At 36.0% G+C, this 14,227-nt stretch overlaps 1 protein-coding gene across 3 annotated transcripts; it reads left to right on the top strand.

Annotated features, from left to right (window-relative positions):
• The first annotated feature begins 3,072 nt into the window (after positions 1-3,072).
• Positions 3,073-13,825, top strand: LOC125214213 (uncharacterized). 3 transcript variants are annotated; one of them, XM_048115138.2, is made up of 24 exons: positions 3,073-3,531; positions 3,635-3,744; positions 4,161-4,233; positions 4,431-4,492; positions 4,648-4,789; positions 5,537-5,743; positions 5,915-5,981; positions 6,221-6,620; positions 6,760-6,907; positions 6,996-7,156; positions 7,530-7,629; positions 8,334-8,408; positions 8,483-8,617; positions 8,950-9,039; positions 9,138-9,314; positions 9,401-9,505; positions 9,590-9,748; positions 9,836-9,880; positions 9,967-10,188; positions 11,897-12,003; positions 12,095-12,151; positions 12,249-12,306; positions 12,406-12,651; positions 12,747-13,134. In XM_048115138.2, the coding sequence occupies exons 1-23, from the start codon at positions 3,391-3,393 to the stop codon at positions 12,565-12,567; spliced, it is 3,003 nt and encodes a 1,000-aa protein (XP_047971095.2). In that variant the 5' UTR covers positions 3,073-3,390; the 3' UTR covers positions 12,568-12,651; positions 12,747-13,134. The 3 variants fall into 3 exon arrangements, with proteins under 3 accessions (XP_047971095.2, XP_047971094.2, XP_047971093.2); XM_048115137.2 differs by lacking the exon at positions 12,747-13,134 and adding an exon at positions 13,616-13,825 and having other exon boundaries at positions 3,074-3,531; positions 12,246-12,306; XM_048115136.2 differs by having other exon boundaries at positions 3,074-3,531; positions 12,246-12,306; positions 12,747-13,086.
• Positions 13,826-14,227: the final 402 nt, after the last annotated feature.

Genomic DNA, 14,227 nt, shown 5'->3' with positions numbered 1-14,227 from the left:
AGCATAAAGACATGTCTCGCTGTTAGATCCAATTCAGTAAGCCTATCTAGATTGTGAAATTTTTCATTTTCTTTGTTTAGAACTGACTGTGTTACCTTAAAGTGAACGACGCCCACAACCGGTCTACTAAAACAAAGACTTAGACTTTGTTAAGTTACTTATACATTTAAACATGTAATAAACATCCATTAAATGTAAAACATAACAACATTATGACAAAAATAATCTGTTTATTCATTTGGAAAATAAAATAAGAGTTTTAACAGTATTCAATCACTCGAAAGGTGATTTCTAGTATACAAACTCTAACAACTTTGACACTCAAAATTGACCAAATAATGACCTTAAAATAATGCAAAATCCGAGCGAATCAATTAGTTCCATAGTTAGATAAATCATTAATAGGAATGTGACTTCAACCTCCCCCAAACAATATGTGACTACTTGGATGATACTGCACTCCTAACCTTCTGCTCCTTCCTTCCCATGGAATTTCAAAGCATCTTAAATGTTGAAGATAGTGCTTTCGTTATTCATCCGTTGGGTGAGCTCTCCCTTGTGGACATGGATCATAGCTCCCCCAGTGTTGGGGTTTGGTGCCCCTTGCACAACGAAAGACTTGTACAAAGCAAATAGATCAGGCATAAGATATATTTGATAGATTATGGGATTAATCAATTCACATGTTAACCACATAATTGCATGCTAGAACACAAATAATTCATGCTCAAAGAATATAAATGCTAAAACATGAATTTTACGGTTTAGGGTTACCAATTTGATTTTCCAAATAATGGACGATTGCTTGCGCCATCTCCGCGATGATCTTCAACACTAGACCACAGATCTTCTGACTAGTTCCCGAACTGTTTTTCGATATCAAGGTGTGCTGATCTTATCAAAATACTAAGACTTGAATAAAGAAGAGACAGAAATCTCACAGATTGTGGGAGAAGAAATTCACGCCACCCAAAGAGAGAGAGAGAGAGAGAATTTCTATGTTTTATTTCTTGTCTCTCATTTATTCTCCGATTTATTAAGTTACATATTGGGTCTAGTCAGAGATTTATGGAGCTTTGGATCAGGCCACACCCAATTGGCTTTATCTAATTAAATTGTTTCAAGCTCTAGTTTGGATCAGGCCACACCCAAATCGCCCGCAAAATTTGTCTCCATTGCCACCTCCCTTAACTTTATCGACAAGGTCATAATATGATCATGCTATGCGCTCTGGCTTCGATCTCAGCTTGCTTCATGATAATCTTCTCGTCGAGAACCCCCTTTTTCTTTCTTATCTTTCCCCTTCAACTCCAACACAGATGTGAGCCCCTATTGGGTCAACCTTGCGTGCATCTTCAGTCTCCAAAGTCCGAAGTCGTTCTTGCTGGTAAAATTCTCTGCCTCAAAACATGATGCCATCTTCAAGAATCGCGAGGAACCCAAATTCAATCTTCAACTTACAATTTGGGGAAAACAACATTTGATGGTTCCCGCAGACGGTGCCAATTGAAACGAACTAGATTTGCAAGCTAAGAAATTGAAGAACACTAATTGACAAAAAGTAAATTGATCTTATTCCGAAAACTGAATTGGATAGAGAGAGAGAGAGATGAGCTACAGAAGTGAAGAGCTTAACAAACTAACTGATCTTTCAGCTCAACAATCAAAACTAACGACTAGCAATCAGATGGCTGAGATTAAAACAATCTAACTAATCGTCATCCAACGGCTCCTGAAGCTCGCAACGATCCACAAATCGAACAACTTCTTTCAATTATGTTTCTCAAATCTGAATAGTAAAGTTTGAAAGAAAAACATTAAAATTATAATTTAAAATGAATATAAAACTAAATAATGAAATTACAAATCAAATTTTAAAGGTTGTCGGTTCCACCAACTGATAACCGATGGCAACTTGATTTCACTACCTGAGACTAGGGGTGAATAACGGTTCTCGGTTATTCGGTTAACCAAAAATTGAATCGGAAATGGTTGGTTATCGGGTAACCGAGAACTTAAAATAACGGTGTTCGGGTCGGTTCCATTTTACGTTTTTAATAAAGTCGAATTCATTTTTATATTTAATTTTAATTTCAATATAAAATTAATTCTAAATTCTTTATTAGATGTATCAAAAAATCAAGAATAACTTACAATAACCTTTAATTGAATATTTTAAAATTTTCATATATACATAAATTATGTATTTTTATATCAATTTTCAGTAAGTTGAATTTATGAGAGTGGATTGTTATTTTTATATGCAAACAAGTAAAATTTATAAGTTTTACGTATTAATAATTAAAATACCACGATTTAACTTTAAACTTTAAACTTGAAAATTATGTTTTATTGGGTGAAATAAAGCACTGGATTATATACTTATATATATTTTTAAAATATTTTAAGATGAATTATGAACATCATGAAAATCAAGCACTTGATTATGAGTTTTTTTTAAAACTTTTATGGGTGAAAAACTGAAAGTCAAGCACTCGATTATTAGGTGAAAGCTTGGTGTATTGATTTGATCTTAATCTATTATTTTTTGTTTATGTTTGAATTAAGTTTTCATTTCGGTCGAATTCAGTTAGTACCGTAACAGATCATATCTAACCAAACCAGTTTATGTTGTCTAACTAGAGTTCGGTTCGTTTCCGGTTAATTTTTCGACTATTTTTTGTGGTCACTCCGCCCTACCCGAGACCATTGTTTTCCATTCTCGGTTAATCCCGAGAATTGAAAAACTGTATACCAAGGCTAAATTGGAATTGAGCCATTTTTTTTTAATTATTACTAGTAATCAACAATTAACCTTAATAGATTCAATTATTGATTAATTGAAATCTTGCTATCTGATTCATCAAAATTAAAAATAACAATAAAACAAATAAAAAGTGGTAAATCTTTTTAAAGAGAACCAAAAAATTTGAAGTTGAAACTTAGAAGATCAGGCTAACAACTTTTGAAAAGTTCATTAAAATTACTAATTAAACTCAAACTAGGTTACATCATTAAATTTAAAACAGCATTTAACAATCCCAGATTACAAAGGAATAAAATTGAAAGCCAATCAAGGCTGAAGAGAAATGCACTGAAACGATTACAAATTTACAACTCATCTCCTTCCAAGCTCGTAAACTTCAGCAGCAGTTTTATTTTGCCCTTCCTTCGCCTCACCCCACCGCTTAATCCTCCGCCGGAAAATTCAAATCCCCCCCGCTCCGCCGCCTCCGAAATTCGAATTCTATAAGCTGTCGATTCCCCTGTATCGGTTGCGGCGTTTTCACATTCTCCACTTAACCCCTCGATCCAAAACTGCTCTGACGCACAAACAGAGCTCTGTTTCCGAAATACGCTTGTTCTATCTAGACTTTTCCACAAACGGAAATGGCGCTCACCGTCTCAGACTTGCCGATGATATACGGACTGCTCGCGAATTCAGTGAGCAGCGACGTAAATGTGCTGAAGCCGGCGGAAGATGCTCTCGTGCAATTGGAGAGTAGGCCTGGTTTCTGCTCTTGTCTAATGGTATTTGAAGTGATTGTGTTTATTGTGTTTCGTTAGTTGCTTGTGTTTATTGTGACTGTGAAGCTATTGGATTTGTTCGACGAGGGGTTTTGGTGATGTGCAGGAGGTGATAACGGCGAAGGATTTAGCATCGCAGACCGATGTGAGATTGATGGCGTCAGTTTATTTTAAGAACAGCGTTAATCGGTATTGGAGGAACAGGCGTGATTCAACGTAAGCGATTTAATGCTATTTGTGTTTCATTCTCGTACATTAGGAACTGCCATTTCATGTCACTTTAATTGTAAAGAATTAAGTGTCACTGTCACTCGAGTGCATTAATTTTCAGCGTCATCGGGTGAACCTTTGTGGCCAGGATTCTAGATGTGAAATATGCTTCACGGCCCTGAGAAATATTACTAGATCGCCAACTTTTAAACAAATAGAGTGATTCGTTAAGTGGGGATTTACGTGTTGTGCAACTTGAATGTGCATTTTACTTTCCTACCTTTTCTTTTTGGTGTTCCGAAGATATAGCTTAGTGTTTTTATCCTTCTAACTTTGAGGTGACTGTAGTTAGTTTTGCTTTTAAGTTGGCTGACTGGTAACCAAGGTTTTCTAGATTGTGATTGTGGAAATGCCTTTTTCAGGGGACTGAGCAATGAAGAGAAATTGCATTTACGGCAAAAGTTATTGTCACACTTGAGAGAAGAAAATCACCAGGTAATGCTTGCATGTACATCTATTAGTAGTCTCTTTGTTGCCTTGTATTTCACTCAAACTATCTGTAATGAATCATGCTCAGCTGAGTACTGCAGCATTTTACTTGTGTTGTTTTATATACATTGCTATCTTAGCAACTCATAGACATTTTCCTTTGTTTTTCTAGTTTAATCTTGAATATCATGCTTATTTTACAGATAGCTCGTACTTTGGCCGTATTGATCTCAAAAATCGCTCGAATAGACTACCCAAAAGAATGGTATGCTTCTCTACTTCATCTATGTGGAAATTTCCTTAATGAATCTAGTCAAAGATTATCCGTGGCATCATACATGTTCATTTACCACTGGATTTACTTATTACTCCTATAATTTATTTTCTTCTTACTTTTGTCCTCTTTTTCTCTACTTTCAGGCCACACTTGCTTTCTGTGTTAGCACAAGAGCTTCGGTCAGCTGATACATTAACTTCACATAGAATATTCTTGATTCTTTTCCGGATTTTGAAGGAGTTATCGACCAAACGTCTTACTTCTGACCAAAGGACCTTCTCTGAGGTGCATATTATAATTTTGTTTATTTTCTTTAAATTTCACCCTTTATGTTCATATGCGTTTCACTTAACCTTAATGTCCGATCTCGGGCTGAAGTCTCATGTTCAAACTATTCAAACAATAAACATATCATTGTCAGAAATTGGTCCTACCAATCCGCGATTTAAGAATGTTGGCTAGTTATTTATTTATTTATCCTGTGTGACATAAATAAGGTGTTTAACTTTATTGTGTATTTTTCTAATTTTTTCTTCTGATCGTCGTATGGCTTTGCCAACAAGATTTGGAATGTTCAAATGTTGCTGTTGGTTCTATTGACTCTATGACTTGTGATTGCCAAATTAATCCTTAATCCCAGTCAAGGACATAATCATTATTGTTGTCGGATAAGATTTTGGGATTTGGATGTATGTATTGTTCAGATATCTAGTTAAAAGTTGTGAGTCAGAAAAACCTCTAGTATTTTGTAACGATGCTTAACTATTTAGAGTTGGTTGTTTCTTTTATTCTTGTCACCATTGTGGACAAGATTGTTAAATTTTCTCTTTTTTTAGAGTTGGTTGTTTCTCTTTTATTCTTTGTCACCATTGTGAGCCATCAGAACACCACTACTATAACTTTCTTTTTTTTAGAATTGGTTGTTTATCTTGCACTTTGTTGACTTGACGTTCCCATTGTGCGGTTCACTCCATCTTTTTAACTGTATATATTACTTTTTCACTGGACTTTTCATGCTTGCTCATTTGGCAGATAGCATCTCAATTCTTTGATTACAGCTGGGACCTTTGGCAGACTGACCTACAAAAAATGTTGCATGGTTTTTTTCTGCTAGCTCAAAATAATCCTGAGTTGCACCAGGATGATATGTACTTGATCTGTGAAAGATGGTTTCTATGTTCAAAGATAATACGCCAACTCATAGTTTCTGGCTTCCAAAGTGATTCAAAATCTATACAGGTAAAGCTGCTTCTTCTTCTTCTTCTTCTTCTTCTTGTTGGTTGCCTATTTTTTGAGCCTATGTTGCAGCATTTGACTTCTTGATCATCTCCATTTCTGCATACCTTCCAGTTTTCACTCTGATTATTGTCATGATTATGGGGGTATAAACTGAATTGTATTGTCTTTTAGGAGGTACAGCCTGTCAAGAAGGTCTGCCCGGTTATGCTGAATGCAATCCAGTCATTTTTGCCATACAGTAAGATTTCTGTCATATCCTTTAGTTTTTGTTCTGTATTTCACCAACTTTAATTCTCCCTTTTGGTTGCAGTTTATGTGCTTTGCTTATTGCATACCAACTGATCATTGTTAGCTTCCACCGGAGCCATATAAAAATGTTTGGAAGGGAATTGATTTTGGGCATCGACCTAGAGATTACTTGTTATTGCTACAAATTTATCTGGTTTGGGAACTTATTTTGATATGCAATTTGTGCAGATTCTTCTTTTCAAGAGAAACATCCTAAATTCTTGGAATTCCTGAAGAAATCATGCACTAAATTGATGAAGATTTCAATAGCCTTTCAGCAACGACATCCTTACTCATTTGGTGACCAAAATGTCATTCGGCCTGTTGTTGATTTCTGCTTGAATAAGATAACGAATCCAGAGCCAGATGTATTGTCATTTGAAGGTTTCTTGATCCAGTGCATGGTGATGATGAAGTCTGTCCTAGAATGTAAAGAATACAAGCCATTCTTGACTGGTCGTGTTATGGATGACAACCGGGTCTCACTTCAGGATGTGAAGAAGAATGTATCAAGTGTAGTTGCTGGCTTTTTGGCTTCATTGCTGCCCAGTGAGCGAGTGGTGCTACTATGTAACATATTGATAAGGAGGTAAGTCTAGGTTATCTGGACTCTGTTATTATGAGAGTAGGAAACATCTTTGTTTTTTGTCATCATCTCCTGCCTTTCCTCCCTTTACCTTCTGATCCTATTTGGTATTCCTCTGACCACTGGTATTTCTTTTGAGCAGGTATTTTGTTTTGACGGCTGGTGATGTAGAAGAATGGTATCAGAATCCTGAGTCATTTTATCACGAGCAGGATTCTATTTTGTGGTCAGAGAGATTAAGACCATGTGCTGAAGCATTGTACATAGTGTTGTTTGAGAATAACAGCCAAGTAGGTGTTTTTGATGTATATTTTGATTTATATCCGACAATTTACATGTTTGTAACTGATTGTGTCTGCTTGATATCTGTTGATGTAGTTGCTAGGTCCAGTTATGGTTTCAATTCTTCAGGAGGCAATGAGCGGATGTCCTTCTTCTGTTACTGAAATAAATCCACAATTGCTTCTCAAGGATGCTGCATATGGTGCGGCAGCATACATTTATTATGAACTCTCAAATTATCTTACCTTTAAAGACTGGTAAGCCATTTCTCTCTTTGTCTGCGAGATTATGAGCCTTTTCTCATTCAAAAAGTTAACTACTATCCAATTGGGCCAAGGGTGTGCTCAGTCTTCTTACCATTTGTTCTTTTTATTCCTTGACAATGGGAACCTTAGTGGTTATCTGCTATTGATCCCAAAAGCTTGTTGCAAATGAAAAAAATGTAGACGGAAATTTGTGGCAAGTTTTAATTGTTATTAAGAGATGATAGTGACAATGTTCTATAAGAATCAATGTCTCTTCAGAATTTCATTTGATGACAGTCAGAACAGAGTCTTTTTTTCAGAGAATTTATTTTACTTTGTAGTGGGTTTATAATTATATTGGAAATTCACTGAGACTCTTATGCAGGTTCAATGGCGCATTATCTGTTGAACTAACAAATGATAATCCAAACATGCGGATCATCCACAGGAAAGTTGCATTGATCCTGGGGCAGTGGGTCTCAGAGGTGAATTACTCGCAAGCTGTGTGCATGTGCCATCATTTCACCATTTAGATCACCTATAATTCATGTCTGCATAACTCTATTTTATTGTCTCTTATGCTTCTGCATCTAACTACAGCATGCTCGATCTGAACTATTCATATGAAAAAGGTACTGATATCAGAAGACAAATGATTGCAGATCTGATATTCTGTTTTATCTATTTATTTGCAGCTTGCTGTCTTGGTTGATTGAGTATTTCCTAATGAATTTAGCTAATGCTGAGCACTTCTGTAACATATGTCAAATTTGGTAATATGGTGGCCTTGAGAGTTAGTGCCTTCTAAGAGTGACTGAGATCTCAGGTCAAAGCTCAAATCAAATCTTATTTTTGAATTCATACTATATCAAGAATGGATATTGAATTGAAGAACTTATGTGCTGTTAAAGAACTTAGCTTGAATATTGTGAATTTAGATTGGTGGGAAGAGGTTATGTAATGGGCTTCCATGTAAGGCATTTCTGGCAGGAGTCTTCTTAGGCTGTGAACTTTTTGTGATTGGATTCATGATGGGTGAGGCTAATTGAATGACCTGATCAGTGATTGGCTGGGCAGGAGTGATTTTCTATCTTACTGAATAAAGTGTTGTATGGTCTAATATTTGGATGTACTCCTTTCAGTATATCTAGTTTCTTGACTTTTGTGCCTTGTTTCTTTTCATCTATAGATTAAGGATGATACCAGACGACCAGTATATTGCGCTTTAATAAAATTGCTTCAGGAGGGAGATTTGTGTGTCAGGGTATGATGTGTACATCTGTAACTAGCTTATGAATTTCCCTTGTTTCTTTTTCAACATTTGACCTGTTGTTTCAGTTGGCTGCATCCCGATCTTTGTATTTCCATATTGAAGATGCAAATTTCTCAGAGCAAGACTTTTCAGATCTTCTTCCAGTATGCTGGGACTCATGTTTCAAACTGGTGGAAGATGTACAAGAATTTGACTCAAAAGTAAGTGACAGGCTCTTATTTTTCCATTTTATACTCAGAGATCAATGAAATCCTTGAATGGGCTTCCGCTTGCCATATTTGTCAAACTATAAAACCAAGCTACCAATTTCTTTATCAATTCTTATCCTTTTCTGTTCTTTAATTGCAATTAGTATGATCTGATTTTGTCTGTCAATTGTTTCTCTTTTATGGTATCACTATAGCCTGGTTAGTTTAAACTCTTCTGTCATACACTCTAAACATCAGTCATTTTATATATAAAAAGAATCTGCTGATTGTAGGTTGACTGCAATACTTGCTTATTAAGTTCTTATTTTATATCCAATATCCAGGTTCAAGTTTTGAATACGATTTCTAGTCTTATTGGACGCATCACTGAAGTTATTCCTTATGCAAACAAATTGGTGATGTTTTTCCACAAGGTATATTACATGTTTATTTTATCCTGTAGGCATAATAATCATACACAAGGATTCTAAAATTAATTTTATTTAAAGCATTCACTTGATTATTGTCTTAGGCTTGGGAAGAATCTTCTGGTGAAAGCCTTCTGCAGATTCAGCTTCTTACAGCTCTAAAGAACTTTGTTGCTGCACTGGGTTATCAGTCATCTATCTGTTACAACTTGTTGATGCCCATATTACAGAGTGTGATTAATGCTAATAGCCCTGATGAACTTTTGGAAGATAGCATGCTGGTCAGTAGTCCATTAAGCATGACTCAAGTTTCCAAATAGTCTCTAGCATTCAAAATCATTATTTCTTCTGTATCCTTATCATACAGTTATGGGAGGCTACTCTTACTCATGCAGTTGCAATGGTGCCTCAGCTTTTGGGTTTCTTCCCATGTTTGGTTGAAATCTTGGATAGGAGTTTTGATTATTTAAAGGTTCACAGAATTTCTCCTTTTGGTGGTTGTATATTCTTTTACGTTTGTAAAATACAGTGGCTTGACATCAAACTTTATATATAGGTGGCTGCCAGCATTATTGAAGGCTACATAGTACTTGGTGGTTTAGAGTTCCTCAATATGCATGCACAGACACTTTCAAAATTGCTTGATCTGGTTATTGGTAATGTCAATGATAAAGGGCTGCTTTCAATTCTTCCACTAGTGGATGTTTTAGTTCAGGTATGTCTCCGGTCTTGATGCTGCAACAGCAGAGCATCACTTGAGAACTCAATATAATGATAATTTGTGTACTTTGTTGCAATGCAGTGCTTTCCTGCTGAAGTGCCCCAACTAATCAGCACCACTGTGCAGGTATTTCTCTCCATATCCATTACAATAATGTATGATTTCATATCTTGATTTCTATGGGTTTTTATAAGTTTACAATGATATTCCAGAAACTAATTGTCATATGCCTGAGCCGGGGAGATGATCATGATCCTTCAAAGACAGCAGTGAAAACGGCATCAGCTGCGATACTTGCAAGGATTTTGGTCATGAATACCAATTATCTTGCACAACTCACATCAGATCCATCGTTGTTAGAACATCTTCAAAAGGCTGGGATCTCAAGTGAAGAAAGCATACTTCTTTGCCTGGTTGACGTGTGGCTTGACAAGGTCAGCAAGTGGTTTTTACATCAAAAGTTTGTCTTTTGTTCCTTCACCTGAGAAAACTATCAATATTTTGACTCAAGTTATCAGCACATCTTCAGTCTCTCTTTATATGTCGCTTGTCAAGCCTGGTCAAACAATGACAATTTGCTTGTCTCTCGTTCATGCCAAGTGTTACTCCTTCGTCCACCAAAAATAGTCCCATTTGTGGACGGCACAAGTTTTAATGAGAAATTGGTAAAGTAAGAAAGAAGGAGAAAAAGTAGGTAAAGTAAGAGAGATATGAGGGAAAAAGTGGGTAAAGTATGAGAAAGAAGAGAAAAAGTAAGTAAAGTAGAGAATACTTTCCATTTTTAGAAATGGGACTAATTTTTGTGGACAACCCAAAATGGCAATATGAGACTATTTTTCGTGGACGGAAGGTGTATTAAATACCTGCCATGGCTCCACCATGTCGCTTTCTGTGGCGGCGTATTTATAAACAATATTGCCACGATGAGTTGTGGCAGATTTTGATGGCGGCCTCCACGGGTCCATGGTGGATCCATGGCGTTTATGGCGGCTGTTTTGTCCCACTTAACCCGCTACCCAGCTCATTTTCCCAAATGATTTGTCACATTTGCCTGAAATTCGACCCATTTACTAAATATGATCCATTTACAGCTTCCATATTTATCAGATTCAGGTTTTATAACTCGCGTATTATTCTACATCTATCTTCCTGCCGCCGCCCAATCACCGCCTTCTGTTCAGTGCTGCCCAAACGTATTTATATATTCAGTTCTAATATAATATTAAAACTTACAAACCTACAATTATATTTATGCAGCAGATTCATTCCCCAAAAAAAGAGATAGGCTCAAGCCTATGAAGGTGCAGGATTTGGTTTGTGACTTAAATATAACCAAAAATTTGACGAGTGTAATGAGTGGTAGTTGGAGAGTTGGATGATGCTGATGGTGTTGGCAATTATTAGGTTTATAATGGAGATTCGGTTGATTAGAATACTGTCTACAAGGCTTTGGGGGATGGAGAGTCTTTAACATATTCTAGGTCTAAGAAAAGAAAAGGTTGTCCCACTTCGTCAAGTTGTGTTAGAGGTTCTAAAAGAGACACAAGAACCACAACTGCATCTACAAAAGTGAAAGGAAAATTAGCGACCGTCGTTGAAATAGATGGCTTGTAGATGAAGAATTTGAGCGAGAACATATTGAGAATATTGATGTATCCAAAGGTAAAGAGGGAGAAGGATTTGTTTTGTTGGATGTCGATGATTACGACAAGGATGACTATGCTGAGGTTGATGAAGATTCAGGAGGATGTGAATTTAGACATAATATACATTGATGTCTGGAGATTATACATTTTAATTATTGAGCTAACACTTCAAGACATAATGATTTACACGTTATGTTTTAATTGTTCTAAGATTAGAGATATTATATTTTTATCATTTTCAAAAATTTTCCTTTTTATATTTCATAAGTATTATATGTTTGTATATTAGTAATTAGTAATGTTTAATTTATTTATTTATCGACCGGCATATCCCTTCATGCTAACTGTCATAACCTTGTGCCAGTTTTTTGGTTGCCGGCTGTAAGCTGACATATGCTCTGATTTATTGAAGCTTGATTTGTGTTTGACATGGCTCAACTTTTTGTCTTAATTTCAGCCATGGTTATTAAAGCTTGTTCTTTATCCGGTGTTGTAGGTTGATAATGTCATTTCCACGCAAAGAAAGACATTTGCCCTTGCCCTTTCTATAATTCTAACGTTGAGAATGTCTCAAGTTCTTGATAAACTTGAGCAGATCCTTAGGTAATTCATCTACTTGATGCTTGATTTATCTCTTCCAGTTCTACTGACACAAGTTTTAATTCAATTTTCTGTTATATTATGTTCGTATCAGTGTATGCACAAGTGTGATATTGGGTGGAACCGAGGAGTTGACAGAAGAGGAATCAAGGTCAGTTATCAACTCATTCTCAGTGGTTGATTTTCTCAAATGTCCTCATATAATGACATTGTTATTTTGGCAATGACATCCTTATGCCATATAGTAGCGATAACATGCAATCTAGCAAGATGGAGGTCCCTAGCAAAGAATTACGGAGGAGACAGGTACTTTTCCGAATTTAATGAAAGCTTCAGAATCATGTCATATGAATAACCTAGCTTCAGAATCATGTCATATGAATAACCTAGTATTTCCATTTCCAGATCAAGTTCTCTGACCCTATTAACCAAATTCCGCTGGAGAGTTCGCTCAAGGACAACCTCCAGACATGCTCTGCCCTCCATGGAGAATTGTTTAATACCGCTATGTCCAAAATTCATCCTTCCTCATTCGCTCAACTGAAACGTGCATTAAATATGCCATAAACTAGGTGTGGCTTTCCAAGAAGCAGTGGTGATACAATTTTGTGATCTGAAAGGTTCCACCATATTCATGTCAATCTTTGAAAGGTAACACATACATCCTGCCAACCATAAGATAAATTTTGGCATTCATCAGCTTTACTCACAAATTACGCAACAACTAAAACAATCTGTTTTGACAGGTGAATTTGAATGTACTTTGAGTTTGCAAGGGGTGTTGTCGAATTCCTTTGGTTTTGTTTTCATTCTTGATGTTATTCCGATTCATCATCTGGCTTAATGGTGGATTATCTTATCGAGCGGTGTTCGTTCAGCACAACCACACTGTAAATAGTGGTGATCCCTTCATGTCATGGTTTTTGGGGACATTAGGGTGAGAGTTTGAGGTATATGAGGAACCGAACTTTTCTAGGGTAGCTAATATATTTGGGGCATTATTATATTGAAATTTTCAGAGGCTGCCTTGCCCGTGTAATTCTTCCACCAGATGCCATATGTTATATTTTTATTTGTTTTGATACCTGAGATCATCTTAACAGAAAGATATCTATTAAATAGATATTCGTAGTATCTGCTATATAGTGAAATATATGGTGTCAATTGATGAAATAGAGGGAGATAAGGCTAAACCTACTATATCTGTCAACTATATTTACATCTTTAATATTATTTTGCCCTTTTTGATGTGTTTAGTAAAACAAACTCAAATCCAAAATCCAAAACAACCGACCCAAGAACACGAGCACATTGGAGTTGGAAGGAAAGGAGGTACTAGGTCCAATGCTAGTCTCAAAATGGATCAAACATTTCAGAGCAGTGTGTGCAAAACAATTCACCAGAAAGCAATAACAAAATTTCATTAACAAAGTACAGAGCGCAGAAGGGAATTTCTCATTTTTGAGAAGTTGCAGTTTTAGAGCGCTTTAGTTCTCTATTTTATCACCTTGTGAAAATTGTTTGTTTTCACTGTCATGAAGATAGGAATCTATAATGAAGAATTTGAAGCTATGTGAATTCAAATTTCAAACTAACCTTTCTTTTTTGATCTCAGGATTATCAACTGTTTTTGTGGGCTTGAAGGTGACTCGATCTGACCCATTTGGAAGAAGCAAAACAGTAAACTTGATGTTGGCAAATAGGTCACCTGTAATGCACATAGGATTAAGTCACAATAACGACTATTTACACTAAACTTGTAAAAGATCATTGTTTACACATTCTACTATGCCCAAACGAACATGACACTTTTCCAAGGTGATAATTATTGGAAACCTCAAAACTGCAACAATTCACACAAAACAACAAACCTTGTAGATAATGTCATGATCGGAAACTTCTGGCTTATTTCACTGAATATGAACCGAGATGCTTTCATCATTAGGAGATACTTCTTGTCAACTGCCCTTTTATAAATAGTTGTTTGTGTTTCATCAAACAATTTTGGCTGTAAGTTTAATTATAAGATTCCATGCTAAGCCACAATTAAAAAAGTAGGAAAAAACTTCGAAATGATATGTGAAACAAACAAGTAGAGACATATTTGCCTCGCCTTCACCAGTACTTGTAACAATGTCAATGGCATACACCTCATTTCCCTCAAATTCAACATCATCAACTCTGGCACATAATACAACCTTGATGACTTAGGACTCCTTCAACACTC

The sequence above is a fragment of the Salvia hispanica genome, chromosome 3 (assembly GCF_029641045.1).
Source record: "Salvia hispanica isolate PSC_SH4W2 chromosome 3, Shi_PSC_v1, whole genome shotgun sequence".
Classification (NCBI taxonomy): Eukaryota; Viridiplantae; Streptophyta; class Magnoliopsida; order Lamiales; family Lamiaceae; genus Salvia; species Salvia hispanica.
This window is presented reverse-complemented; position numbering and strand designations above follow the sequence as displayed.

What these genes read in the sequence shown, in the direction of transcription:
- LOC125214213 (XM_048115137.2), top strand. Translation starts at nt 3,391, where the DNA reads ATGGCGCTCACCGTCTCAGACTTGCCGATGATATACGGACTGCTCGCG. An exon ending in TAGTGGATGTTTTAGTTCAG is followed by an intron (nt 9,749 to 9,835) that starts GTATGTCTCCGG and finishes GTTGCAATGCAG; the next exon opens with TGCTTTCCTGCTGAAGTGCC. An exon ending in AAACTTGAGCAGATCCTTAG is followed by an intron (nt 12,004 to 12,094) that starts GTAATTCATCTA and finishes TGTTCGTATCAG; the next exon opens with TGTATGCACAAGTGTGATAT.